Below are 14,683 nucleotides of genomic sequence, written 5' to 3'. Positions count from 1 at the left end.
TGGCCACAGGGGTCTCCTGCACTACCTGTCTGCTTCTACTGCTCCGCCTGGTGGTCACCCATTTCCCTCCTGCCTGTGCAGCCCTACCCTGCGGCGTGACCAACTCATCAAACGTGTAATCCACGACCCTCTCAGCATCGTGAATGCTCCACAACCCATCCATCCACAGCTCCAGCGCCTCAATACGACCCGTTAGTAGCTGCAGCTGGATGCATTTCCGGCACACGTGGTCATCAGGGACACTGGCAGCGTCCCTGAATTCCCACATAGAGCAAGAGGAGCACAACACGGGGCTGGGCTCTCCTGGCATGACTTACCCCTTTAATTAATTTAAATTAATTCAATACCACCAGTTAAAGATATACTCTAGGGCGCTTATTTACCAACTGTCCCCATTACACCACAGAGACCCAAGAAAATATAAACCGCAGAATTTAAGCTTGTCATAAAAGAGATACTCACCAACCAATCACTTACCTGCTTCCTGGTGACGTCACACTTGGATTACTTTTTACCTCTCTCCTCTGCTGTTGAATTGATATGCCTCACCTCGCAACTGCCGCCGATTTTAAGCTCTGCCGGTCACTGCCCCCTCACAGGTCCGATGCTCTGATCGGGCCTCACCTCGCAACTGCCGCCGGTTTGAAACTGCCGCCGCTTTTAAGCTCTGCCGGTCACTGCCCCCTCACAGGTCCGATGCTCTGATCGGGCCTCACCTCGCAACTGCCGCCGGTTTGAAACTGCCGCCGCTTTTAAGCTCTGTCGGTCACTGCCCCCTCACAGGTCCGATGCTGTGATCGGGCCTCACCTCACAACTCCAACACATCCTTACACCAACTTACCTTGCACCTCCACCCATCCCTCTATTTATATTATTATCACTTCCCCATCTCACTAGCCACCCCTCACACTCAACCCTCATCCTACTGCAAGCATATCAACTAACAACACACAAGGGTAGGCACTTGAAAGGTTTAGTCAATGTTCATGTGAAGTTTCTGGTAATGTGGTGTCATACATTGAAATCTATATTTTCAAAACTTCACCTTATTGGACAGATCTGTGCACACATTGAGAAGTGACTCAGTGAGTTCCAGTGAATGTTGAGACATAACTTCCCCCCCCCAGCTATTGTGATGAATGTGAAAGGAATGACTTGGACTTTATAGGGATGCTTTATGGTGCAGGTGTGGGATGGTGTTAACCTGGCATATCATGTGGCAGCCGGGGTTTACAGTGTCAAGTGAAGTAAATCTGGCCATGGTGATGCCATCCTGGCCTCCCGGGCAGCATGTTGTCAAGTGCTGATGCCCTGTGTCCTGTGCAGCATCAGGTGATGGCAAAGAAGGTTGGTGATGTTGGTGTGCCTGGTGATGTTGGTGTTGGGGCTGATTGTGGTGGGATTCAGAGGACTAAGGTGAGATTTTTTCAAGGGCATCGATGTTGCTGAAATAGATGGCAGCTGCAAGTGAGATGACAGAAGCGATCTGTCAATGGTAGCAAGGTTGTTCCAATGAGGTGGCACTGGATATACAGTTGGCTCTAAACACTTGCAAGCTAAAGAAATGTCTATGGGGGAAAAATTGGGTTGCTTTGCACCTCTCGTTAGCGCCCCGAGGGGTCAGGGTGGCGTTTTTGCGGCCGCAGCGATGCAAATTAAAGGGCAGGTGCCAGGCGGCCATTTCTTTTGGCCGCCTGCTAACACCTGCCCCCTTGCGCTTTTTAACGTGGAGTGCCGGCCGCAATTGGTCAGCCCGGCACTCCTCTTGAGTGCCGGGCCATTTTCCCAGCACACCGGTCCCCGGTAGTCTGGCAGGGCCCCGGTGCGTCCAGTGCCAGGCCCCTCCCCTTTAATCAGGGGAGAGAGGCCTGCAATACTGCGGCACTACATGCCAACATGTGTGGCACTTCCAGTAGCGCCCAGCCTCCTGCTTGGAGCACTACCATTGAATTTACGGTGCAGGGGCGCTAAAAGTAGCGCCCCAGCAAAGTTAGCGCCCCAAAGGGGGCGCCACTGAATTTTCCCCCTATTTATCTTACAAATGCAGTAACCAACAGTTTCTGAGCTCTGAAATTGAACATCTTTAATATGGATCCTTTATACCACTTCTGCAGCTGTCAAGTTATCAGATAAATCAAAGCAGACTCAACTCATGACAGGGTGAGCTGGAGTGTTCTCCAAGCAGCGGGTAACTTGTGGGGAGCACATAAAATTGCAAGGTAGGCTCAAAAGAACATTAAACTGGCTGTTAACAAGCCATTTAATGATCTCAATTATCTCCCCCGCCACTTGATGTCGGGTCAGTTCTGTGCAGACAGACCCGACACCTGGGAGACTTGCGCGGAGGCAGGTTGACAGCGGGTTTCCTACCCGCTGTCAATCTTTGCTATTTTGACAGCGGATCCGCCTCCAAACCTGCACTCTGAGTGTCAGCAAAATCCAACCCTTAGAGTACTGCATGCCGTTATGGTCACCATATTGTAAAAAGGATATAGAGGCACTGGAGAGGGTGCAGAGAAGATTTACAAGGATGATACTAGAAATGTGAGGGTATACATATCAGGAAAGGATGAACAGGCTGGGTCTCTTTTCTCTTGAAAAAGGAAGACTGAGGGGTGACCTAATAGTGGTCTTTAAAATTATGAAAGGTTTTGATAGAGTGGATACAGAGAGAATGTTTCCACTTGTGGGGAAGAGTATAACTAGAGGCCATCAATATAAGATAGTCACCAAAAAATCCAATAGGGAATTCAGAAGAAACTTCTTTACCCAAAGAGTGGTGAGAATGTGGAACTCGCTACCACAGGGAGTGGTTGAAGCGAAAAGTATCAATGCATTTAAGGGGAGGCTGGATAAGCATATGAGGAAGAAGGGAATAGAGGATTATTATTATTATTTTTTTTATTCATTGATGGGATGTGGGCGTCGCTGGCTAGGCCTGCATTTAGTGCCCATCCCTAATTGCCCTTGAGAAGATGGTGGTGAGCCGCCTTCTTGAACCGCTGCAGTCCATATGGTGTAGGTACACCCACAATGCTGTTAGGAAGGGAGTTCCAGGATTTTGGCCCAGCGACAGTGAAGGAACGGCGATACAGGTCCAAGTCAGGATGGTGTGTGGCTTGGAGGGGAACTTGTAGGTGGTGATGTTCCCGTGCATCTGCTGCCCTTGTCCTTCTAAGTGGTAGAGGTCGCGGGTTTGGAAGGTGCTGTTGAAGGAGCTTTGGCGAGTTGCTGCAGTGCATCTTGTAGATGGTACACACTGCAGCCACAGTGTGTCGGTGGTGGAGGGAGTGAATGTTGAAGGTGGTGGATGGAGTGCCAATCAAGCGGGCTGCTTTATCCTGAATGGTGTCGAGCTTCTTGAGTGTTGTTGGAGCTGCACTCATCCAGGCAAGTGGAGAGTATTCCATCACACTCCTGACTTGTGCCTTGTAGATGGTGGAAAGGCTTTGGGGAGTCAGGAGGTGAGACACTCGCCGCAGAATTCCCAGCCTCTGGCCTGCTCTTGTAGCCACAGTATTTATATGGCTGGTCCAGTTCAGTTTCTGATCAATGATAACCCCCAGGATGTTGATAGTGGGGGATTCAGCGATGGGAATGCCATTGAATGTCAAGGGGAGATGGTTAGAGTCTCGCTTGTTGATTATGCTGATAGAGTTAGATGAGGAAAGACTGGAGGAGGCTCGAGTGGAGCATAATTGCCAGCATGGATTGGTTGGGCCGATTGGCCTGTTTCTGTGCTGTATACCCTATGTAATCCTATGTAATGGCCCTCAACGCAGGAAAATGGGTCTGGATCGGGGTGGAGTTCGAGTGGCAGGACCGCAGTATCTTGTTTGTGAAATATGTTTCTGATTAATCTACAAAACAGCCACCCAGCTAGATATAGTACGTAGAACTCTAGGCAAATTGAATGTGCTCTTTTTTATAATTGTGGATTGTTTGTTATTGGGGAGAAGTAGAACAGGAACCATAGAAGGCAAACAGAGGGTTTGGAAAAGATATGGGAGCAAATAGGATTTTTCCCCCATTCTAGTTAGTATATGAATATTTATTATATAGTTGGATTAACATTTGTTAATCGCCTCGTTTTGATGCTGTAATTCTTTAGTCATTATGTCACAAAGATTGTATTACTCTCTCGAGTCATGAGTTAATCCAATGTCATGTGTTTAATTATGTACATGTACTTGGTGTAAAATCAAATGATTTGAGTGAGTTCAGGATTAGAACCTGAAAGGAGCAGGGATATAAGATGTAGGGTGTGCACACCATAGGAGCTCTGCCTTCTTGACTATAAGCATGATTAGAGCCAGGGCCCGAGAGGTCACTCAGCTTCAACACATGGTGGAAGAGCTTTCCAGAATCGAGCAAGGAACCACCAGTTCATGGGGCTCTTCTGGACTGCAGCCCTTGTATTGTCCTCTGGACTTAGTTAGCTGAAAAGCTTTCCCTTTACTGTGTTTTAGGTCTTATGCTATTTTTTTAAACCGACCCAAATATTCTTTAAACTGTATTTCATTCATTGCACTGTCGAGAGCCACAACAGAATATAACAGAGAAACTCTACGGAAGCACATTGTGATTCGAGAACAGTTTTTTTTTGCTGTAACATGATTAAAAGGTTTACGTGCGAATGAGCACACAAAACCCAAACATAATCATACTGTTCTGAAAGTTCTGGTCCTGTTGAAATCACTGCCATAGTCTTGTCCAGAGTTGAATGCTTATATAATGTAATGACATCATCATTGCCTCTGTAGAGGTACTTGTTTCTATTTTATGAGAAGGGATGTGTGCATTTAGTATAAAACAGGTTCATTTCAAAATGCTAAAACTTTTCACTCTCTTCTTGCAATGGCTGTGGTTATGAAGTTGAACAGAATTACACGTACTGTGGTGAATTTTCTGGCCTCTCATTGGCTTGAAACCGGGCAGTAATAAGTTAAACAGTGCTGTGAATTGAAAGTTGTTTTGAATGATAGTATTGGTATGTGAGTAAAATATAAGCATAGGTCACAATGGAACTATTCTCCTTTGGTCTTCCTTTTAGAGGTTAACTCCCATCAAAAAAAGAGCCGTTAAGCTTTTGTTTTCTGATATCACAAAGACCTTAGTTTTGCCCTTGGCACATTGGCATTAACATTGTGTACCTTATAATCTCAACACCACCACAATATATATTGTTTCTTTACTCTTTGGTAAGGAGATTTTCAGGATGGTTCAGTTGATTTCTGGAGGGAAGATATGCGTCCAGAAGATTATACAATTCCCAATATACTTGTAATAGGCCTCAGGAAAATATTATTTTTTCCAAAGAAATTGGTGATCAGGGAATTGTGTATCTAAAATTCTCACTGGGGAACTGGTGAATACAGAATTTGTTACAATGGTAGCAAAAACCTTAATAATTCACATGTGACTTTGTCATTCATAAATTATCAGTTGTTCATCACTCAATTCATAAAGTGTGCATTCCACAGTTCTGCACGCTATGCATATGGACTTTTATTTTAGATATTGTTCTTAAACTACTTAATTGTTTATTTCATAGCAAGAAAATGTCACTTGCCTGGCATTCAATTGGCCATACACAAAGTACAGTATAACATTTTACCTTTTGGTAATTATACATATTTTCCTTTTTCAGGCTAAAACTGATGCTGAGATTGTTCAGAATGGTCCTACTCTAGAAAAACCCTTGCAGAATTCAGTTCAAAGTAAGAGTAATACTGGTATGTATGAACTATTTAATAGGTACATCTTGATTAAAGATGAAGAACATCCTTTGTATCATTATTCTCCATGTTCCAACATATTGTCCTTTAGATATTGAAGCTGATTACTTAGAGTGTCAAACTTAGAAAAAATCTGTATTGCAATCTGCTAACACTAAATTAATGTTCAGCAAATTTTCATTTAAATTTGCAACTTTTAAAACAGATCTTTCTTGCCATGGTCTTCAGATAGTTTAAAACCCAGGAACCAATTTTAAGAGACTTGTAACATCACGCATACCCAAGTAAGAATATATTTTCAATTCTGAATATACAGCCTGATGTGACATTGAAGAGGCCATTAATCTATCTTTACATACAGGTTAGTTAAGATGGGGATCAAAAGCTCGATTTTAACTCAGGGTTGGTTTTGGGCTGGTGAGTAGTGGTGTGAGTTAGAAACTCACCCGCTGCTCCAGAAATGAGACCTGGGCTATTATAACTCGAGGGGTTCATCTAAATCCCACCGGCCAACTCATTCCAGGTGGGAAGCGACTGAAAATCACGTGGCCCGGTGGCCACCGGCCAACAGCAGGTAGGTGCAGAAATAACAACAGAAAATGCTGGAAATACTCAGCAGTATTTTGCTATTATAGCAGGTAGGTGCAGTATCGGCTGCTGGGCTTGTCTTGCAAGGATCACGCAATAGGGAAGTGGGGTGAGTCCGCACCAAGGGAGGCCTAAGCTTTCCTGGTGGGGTCTGGAGGAACATTCTTAAAAGTTAAAAACCTTAGCTGTTTGGCCCCGAATCCTCTTCTCCGCTGTCGTCACCTGGCGGGATAGCCACTGTGGCTTCCCGCTCAAGCCGCTAAGTTTAAAATTGCAGTTGGATGCTGATGGCGCCATTGGAACCTGATGTGCATATATATGATAAAAAGGACCCCGCTGGCTTTGGGCAGGCGTCCTTGTTGCCTGCTCAGTTAAAATTGGGAACAGTTAGTTCCCGGCAGTTCTAGGGCAGGTAAGTAACCTGGGCGATTTTGACCAGTTTCTGCTGGGCGGGTAATGTTAAAAATCACTCCACCCAGAAATCACATACTGAGCCATTTTATTCATATCTGAGAAAAGCATACTGCTGTTCCAACCTCGTCATTCCCAGCATTATGATTTCAGAATAACTAATTTCACTAGCGTGTATATATATTCCTATTTAGTGCTGCACATGATATCTGTATTTTGTTGTATAAATTTTGAAGACCTCCCAAACCAGAAGGTCACTGGGAAGTTGAGTGGGAAATAAGTGGCAGAAGATCAGTCACCCATTTTTATATCCTGCCTGATTCTCCTTTCTAATGAAATCCCACAAGCGGGAACAGTTAAAGTGGACTACACTACCTTAAACAGTAATTGTCACCTGCCTAAGATAGCTGATATTTGCAGAGCACTTGGATGAAAGGGGTAATTGTAATTATTAAATTTAAGGACGTACAAGCTTCTGTCCCCATTCCACTCGTAACACCACCTTGCAGTCGCATCAAGGTGGGTCCATGTTGCTTTTAACATGAAATTTTTTTTTGGTGGTACCATTTTAAGTTAAATATTTAAATGTTTTAATTGTGAAAATTGTTTTGCAAATCTTTTTTGTTGGTGTGTTTCTGTTATCATGTGCAAGTAACACGTTAACACATTTCATGCTGATATAATCAATACACTTTGTATGTTGTATATGTTTATATGTAAACAAATGAAACAAAGATTTACCAAGCACATTCTTTTCATGAAGACACTGCCCCTTTAATTAAAAGCACAGGCCTCCACCACCCCACCCCAAAAACAATAAATTGGAAGTTGTAAATAACCATTCTCCACAAATTGTTTGCTTGTGTACGCAACCAGAAAAGTAATGGTCATTAAACTTCCTGTGCCATCTACTCCTTAGTTCACTATCGTAATTCAGTCATAACATCAGGGCAGAAGTAATTGAAAGCAAGCAATAAAAGTTAATTTGTTACCATGAAATTGTTTTTCAAATCAGACCAGTAAACTTGTGCAAATACTATGCTGCATTGGTGCTATTTTATATAGAAATATTAAAATCCAAGTCTGTACATTTTATTCATGAACGTGAAATTTCTTTCATTCTGACAAAGGCAGTATAAATGGAGGAATTGAGTCAAATTCTGACTTGTAGTACTCGTTCTCCACCAATAAATGGCTCTAGTGCACTTTGTAAACAGTTCGGCACTTGTTTACAAAGGAAAGCAAAACACTATTGATCATTCCTGCATTACCAACACCCCTTTTAGACCAGTGTTGAAGAGAGGTATTTAAATAATCAGAACTACTTCCAGCTGGATCACCTCAATAGGCAAAATTAATTCAGGTTGATAGAAACACCAACTTTCTATGACCCATAAACTCACGTTCGCGCCTGGGTGGCCCTGGAGATGGAGCACGCGGTGTACGCCGGCACGCTTGAGGCCTTCCGCGACCGGTGGGCGCCGCAAGGACTGGAGTGCATCATCACCCTGGCCAATCAAATTTTAATTTAAGTTGTTAAGTTTCCTTTAATGTTTTATTAGTTACAGTTTATTTGTTTTAGCACCCAAACCAAAAGAGTACACTGAAAAGATGACCAATAAGCTGCAAGAGATAGCAGGTTTTCCTATAATCCATTCAGTCTATCGTAGGCCACAGCTGACATAAAGACATCATTTAAATATTAATCTTTATCGAGTTAGAGCCCAAAGAATGCAGTAATGCTATGAAGGTATTAGTGACTTTGGTGGTAGCTCTGGGACAAATATGAATCTCCAGAGCTGCAAGTTGTGTTTGCTTATGGATTAGTAATGCAAACAATGGAGAAATACACCCAGCTTTTAAGAGAATGAGCTTTGTTAATTACCAGGATGTTTAAAGACATACTGCGGAGTAATTGGCATGCTGTCATGGGTTGACACCCAAAGTTCAAGTATATCAGATCATTCCGTGTACAGTGGAAGGAAGTTAAGCCCAGTTAGGTGTCATTGCATTTGCTGTTCACATGGAGCATTTTTTTAATAATTAAAAACAATCAGTCATTATAAATAAAAGGGAAAGACCAAAAGTTAACCTGAATTGAAAATTTAAATTATTTATTTAAAGTTGACTATTTTTGGTCCTGTGTTTTGAGGTAGGTAAGTGGTGCAGAAAGGGAACCCTCCCTGATGTGACACGTGCTAACACTAAAAATACTGACCCTGAATAGAAGATGAGCTTTGCATTTCATTTTAAACTGTGATGACCAAGTTACTTTATTTACCATATGCTATTTTACCGGTTGGGTGTGTGCTGCTGAACCTCTTCAATGTCCAGTATGGAGCACAATATGTACCACATATCTTTCTGTTAAAAGATTACAAAATTGGAAAAAGAAACAAATGTAGATTATAATCTAGCTCATCACTCAGCATAACAAAGCATATAAACAGGTTATATTGCAATTTAAAAATTCCAATTTAAAATTCCCATCCTCATGTTTAAATCCCTTCCTAGCCTTGCCCCGCCCTATCTCTGTATCCTCCTCAAACTCTCCAACTCACTCCAGAACTCTCTGTTCCTCCGGCTATGGCCTCTTGTGGACTCCCTTGTGCTTTACTCTACTATTGGCAGCTGTGCCTACAGCCGTCTAAGCCCCATGCTCTGGAAATCCCCCCCCCCCATAATCTCCTCTGCCCCTCCACCTCCCTTTCCTCCTTTAAGACCCTCTTACAATCTACATCTGACCAAGCTTTTGCTCACTTCTTCTACTATATCCTTCTCTGGCTTGACAGTCATCTGTGTCTGATTATGGCCCTGTGAAACCCTTTAGGACATTTTTTACTTTAAAGGTGGGAGATACTGTGAAATTGATGCTTTTTGTCCCCACTCTGTGCCCAAAAAATGAGTGCAGAAAGGTCCAATTTCTAGGTCATGGTTTGGGTTCATGTCTGACTTTTCTGTGTATCTGAATGGCTCTCATTCAGTTCAAGTAACTGACAGGGTGCCGTAGTCACACATGCTGACAATTACTGTGATTTGCTGATTTAACAGGCACCAATATTGTCATCCAGTGGAATTGTACTCCATAGATAGCATTTAAACCTGCCTAAACAAACCAGTGATTGTTCACTGGTGTAAAATTTAAAAATTAATCACTGCTGACAGTGAGGCCTAAACATGTTTTTACTTATTTGACACACAATCATAGCTGTTTCACAAATGTGACAGAGCACAATTGACCCATAGTGAGATACAGTACATCAAGTATACCATTGCAATCTGTTCTGTTTTACCTCACATTCTCACTAAAAAGTGAAAGCAATTATTAAACCTCATTAACATTTTAAAACTATTTTAACTGAGTGTATTAATGGATTGAGATGTTGCTCTCTGTGCTGTTTATTTTCTAACAAAATGCACATCATTTCTCACAAAGATTTGAAAAACAGGCTCTGTCATCACTGAAAATCAATTGAGAAATATGAAACTATGGTCACCTGCAGGTAGTGGAATGGCCAAGTACTTGGGTACTTTCTTGTCACTGAGCGAGCAGTTGTGAGGGAGGGTTGAGAAAGTTGCGTAATATACAATACTGCATATACATCTCTTTACTTCTATTTCGTTTTATTCTCTAGTATTTTCTTTCTGTTTCATCATTCTGTCTCTTTCCATTCTTCATTTGTTCCATCTGAAGAAATCTGGAGATTTGATTACCTGATGAGGAAATTACATTTAAAGTCTGGAAACGTCAAAGGTATGTAGTACAGAGTACTAAATCGCTTGTGTTTCCACATCCCTAACTACACTAGCCACGCCTTTCCCTTACTATCTTAAACCAATTTAATCATTCAGTCTACTTTGTGCTTTAGATCATTATTTTACCTGATTTGCATCCCAATTGCTTTTTTTAAAATGCCCTTTGTGCCTCTGGGCATCTTTTCTATCCATTGTGTTTAACCCTATGAAACTTCTGTTCTGAGCTTGGGTTCTGTTCCCCAAAGATGATTTTATTTCTGTTGTCAAATTGACTCGCTTCTAACTGTTACTTTGTCAGAAAAGTTATCAAGTGTCACACGAACTATACCTCAGGAGTTGCGTGATCCAGTATTATGCTGTCATCTGGCTCTGGGTTGGGAGAATGGAAAGAAAGTAACAGATCGGAGCTTGGAGCAGTTATGAGATAAGTAATCATGGTTTCAGCAGGTTAAAGCGAGAGAAATGAAAGCTAAGGAGGAACATGTAGTGAATACAGAAGGAAGTACATAATCTATATATATAAATAAAAGAGTCTGTCTGTCTGTTTGTCTGTCTGTCTGTCCGGCTATACAATCAAAAGTTATAGAGCGTACCTACACATATGTTATATCAAAAGAAAGCTTATCATTAGGGGAGTCTAATAGGTGTATTTACTTTTTGGTCAGACAAAAATTGTTCGGACAGTATACAAAAACGTTTCAAAAAACGGCAAAATTCCGCTCATTAGCGTTGAGTGATGTGATGGTTGACCAATCGTACAGGGGATTAACCTGATGGTTGACCAATCGGTGTGTCACGGAGGGCGTTTCATTGTGTGTGTGGGCGGGCCTAATCCTTCTGAGTTGAGGTGAGTGGCCGCCATCTTGATTCCTAACTATTGATTTATTTTTCCCACTTTCTGTGTGTTTATTTTGAAATATAGATTTCCAGTAAAAAAAAAAGTTGCTTTTAAAAGAAAAATTAATCCTTTTGCAAAGGGGACTCGGGCTTTCCTCCCCTCGGCGGTGGATGAGCTGCCTGCAGGCCTCAGGCCTCGAAGCCTCGGCCTCTCCTCACCAGCCACGCCCGAGCTAGGCACCGCCCGTCCCGCTGGGCCCGATTCCAAACCAGCGGCCCGCGATCGCCGCCATCTTGGTAAAGGCTGGCGCGGCAGGTCTGAGCTGAGTGTAGCCATCGCCGCCATCTTGGTAAAGGCTGGCGGGGCGGGAGACAGCGAGCGCGTGAACGTCGGCAGCGGCCCGGAGCGGGACCTGAGAGTCGGGCCGGACCTCACGCGCTCGGCCGCACACCGGCCGGCCCTGAGGCGCTGATCCGCACATGAGGGCTTCGGCTCACCGCGTCCGGGCTCGGAGGAAAGGGAGAGAGAGAGGGGGAGGGAGAGAGAGAGGGGGAGGGAGGGAGAGAGAGAGGGGGAGGGAGGGAGAGAGAGGAAATCAGGGAGAGACAGGGGGAGGGAGAGGAGAGGAGGAGGGGGAAGGAGAGGAGAGGGGGAGGGAGAGGAGGGAGGGAGAGAGGGGGGAGGGAGAGGAGAGGGGGAGGGAGGGAGAGGAGAGGGGGAGGGAGAGGAGAGGGGGAGGGAGGGAGAGGAGAGGGGGAGGGAGAGAGAGGAGAGGGGGAGGGAGAGAGAGGAGGGAGGGAGAGGAGGGCAGGAGAGGAGGGAGGGAGGGAAGGAGGGAGAGGAGGGAGGGAGACGAGAGGGGGAGGGAGGGAGGGAGAGGGGGAGGGAGAGAGAGGAGGAGAGGGGGAGGGAGGGGGAGGAGAGGGGGAGGGAGAGGAGGGGAGGGAGAGGAGGGGAGGGAGGGAGAGGAGAGGGGGAGGGAGAGGAGAGGGGGAGGGAGAGGAGAGGAGAGGGGAGGGAGGGAGAGAGAGTAAAGCAGGGAGAGACAGGGGGAGGGTGGGAGAGAGGGTGAGGGAGGGAAAGAGTGAGGGGGTGGGAGAGGGAGGGAGAGCTCGCCTTCTTCCTTCCTTCCTTCCTTCGCAGGGGTCCATCGGGCCAGGCCTGAGGCGTTCCTTCCCCCCCTCTCTTCAGGCTAATCCCGAACTAAATCCAGCAGTCTCTCTCTCTCTCTCTCTTCCCCCCCATCTCTGTCTTCTCCCCCCGGTCTCTCTCTCCCTCCCCCTCTCTCTTTCCCTCTCTCTCCCCCCCAGTCTCTCTCTCTCTTCCCCCTAGTCGCTCTCTCCCCCCCAGTCTCTCTCTCCCCCCCAGTCTCTCTTTCTCTCTCTTCCCCCCAGTTGCTCTCTCCCCCCTTCCCCCCAGTCGCTCTCTCCCCCCCCAGTCTCTCTCTTCTCCCCCCAGTTTCTCTCTCTCTTCCAACAACAACATGCCCTCAAAAAACCCTCGGCACCGCCGGGCACTCCAGCTAGTCCACAATAAAAATGTTCTGCGCAGTGAGGATCAGATTAACAATGAAACATGTACATCATCACAATTCAAAAGAGCCATAAAACCATATCTTTCTCAGCCTTTATACTCCGCTCCATGTGACTGAGATTCAACAAAAAAATACATAAGAACTTAAGAAATAGGAGCAGGAATAGGTCACTTGGCCCCTCGAGCCTGCTCCACCATTCAATAAGATCATGGCTGATCTTGGGCTCAAAGCCACTTCCCTGCCCACTCCCCATAACCCTTCACTCCCTTATCTTGCAAAAATCTGTCTATCTCCACCTTAAATGTACTTAATGACCCAGCCTCCACGGCTCTCATGCCTAGCAATCCTAGAATTTGACATTTCATTAGCATAATGTAAAAGCAGCCATTACACAAACATTCATTTTTAATGTACTAGGCAAACATTTGCCATATGGACTATGTTTAGGTTCTAGCTATTCTAGAACAGAGCAACCTTAAATTCAAATATTGGCTATGCTTCATCATAAAATATCTGTATCTTATTATCAAGGTGTGCCTCTTTAAAAAAAAAAAGAATAGAAAACGTGTTCATTTTTATAAGTAGCAAAATCAGTTATTTGGTGGCAATCTTAGAGAATGATTTTTTTAGAATTAAACACTATAATGCATGCCTGAAAATACTTGGAGACTTGACGCGATCAGTCTCCTCACTAACTAGAAACACTGTTGACTTTTTCCAAAGAAGTCTAGGGTGGAACAAGACTCAAATGTCAACAAATAAATTAATACACAATTGGAAAAAACATCAAATGGTTTGTTTACCCTGTGGGTGTGGAGCTCTGGTTTATTGTGATTGTTTGACTTGGAGTGAGGCTATATTAAGCCACATAAATGCTTCTGATTGAACATTGTGGACTAACAATTCCATGACATGAAAAAAGCCATCTATGGGAGTTCGTGTACTTTACAGGAAAAGAGGGCCAATAAAAATATACTTTAAAAAAAACAAGGAAAGCTCATGACCTAAAAAGAGCTCATTCACAAGTAGATAATATTCCTTGTAATAATAAGAGAATGTTTTTACCAGAGCCCTGGGATGTGCAGTATCGTTAAAGCGTTGCATTAATTTACTAATTCACAAAATATCATCATCACAATATACTAGCTTCCATGATTTTCATGTGGGTTTTTTTAACTGGTGAGTACACAGGGAGGTCATGAGTGAAGTGCAGCAACGATCCTTTGTAGAACTATTTGGTAATATCTCAACCCATTTCCTGGCCAAATGATAAAACTACTCATTTTTCAGCATGATAATGGCAATGCGACTGAAAGGCACCAAAAGGGTGGATAGGATGGGAAATACAAATAGCATACTGGTGCAGTAAAGGATGAGATTGTATGACTGCTGCTGAGTGCTAATTTCACTGCTGCTGAGTACTGGTGCCATGCAACAAGTTGCAATAATGACATCTCAAGTGTACCTGCTGTGTTATACTTACCCGCCACTCCATTTATTCTGGCAAACCTTGGAGTGCAATTAAGTATGTGAAAGTAACTTATTCGTTTTTTTTATTCATTCCTGGGATGTGCGCATCGCTGGCAAGGCCAGCATTTATTTCCCATCCCTAATTGCCCTTGAGAAGGTGGTGGTGAGCGTGAGCCGCTTTCTTGAACTGCTGCAGTCTGTGTGGTGATGGTACTCCCACAGTGCTGTTAGGGAGGGAGTTTCAGGATTTTGACCCAGCAACGATGAAGGATCGGCGATATATTTCTAAGTTAGGATGGTATGTAACTTGGAGGGGAACTTGCAGGTGATGGTGTTCCCATGCACCT

General features: G+C 44.1%; 1 protein-coding gene across 5 annotated transcripts in view; it reads left to right on the top strand.

The window, feature by feature from the left end:
• The window catches only part of bcas1 (brain enriched myelin associated protein 1), a 250,541-nt gene that overhangs the window by 78,442 nt on the left and 157,416 nt on the right, over positions 1-14,683 (top strand). For 4 of the 5 annotated variants that reach the window (XM_086005294.1, XM_086005297.1, XM_086005296.1 and 1 more), the window contains exons 3-4: positions 5,652-5,736; positions 10,433-10,492. In XM_086005294.1, coding sequence (XP_085861420.1) covers positions 5,652-5,736; positions 10,433-10,492 — 145 coding nt within the window. The remainder of the gene's footprint in view (positions 1-5,651; positions 5,737-10,432; positions 10,493-14,683) is intronic. The other variant, XM_086005295.1, reaches the window with a different exon arrangement.

Source organism: Somniosus microcephalus, chromosome 13 (assembly GCF_052327205.1).
Source record: "Somniosus microcephalus isolate GS21.2 chromosome 13, FLI_Smic_1.0, whole genome shotgun sequence".
Taxonomy (NCBI): Eukaryota; Metazoa; Chordata; class Chondrichthyes; order Squaliformes; family Somniosidae; genus Somniosus; species Somniosus microcephalus.
Note: the sequence above shows the minus strand (reverse complement) of the source record. Positions and strands in the feature narration are given on the sequence as shown.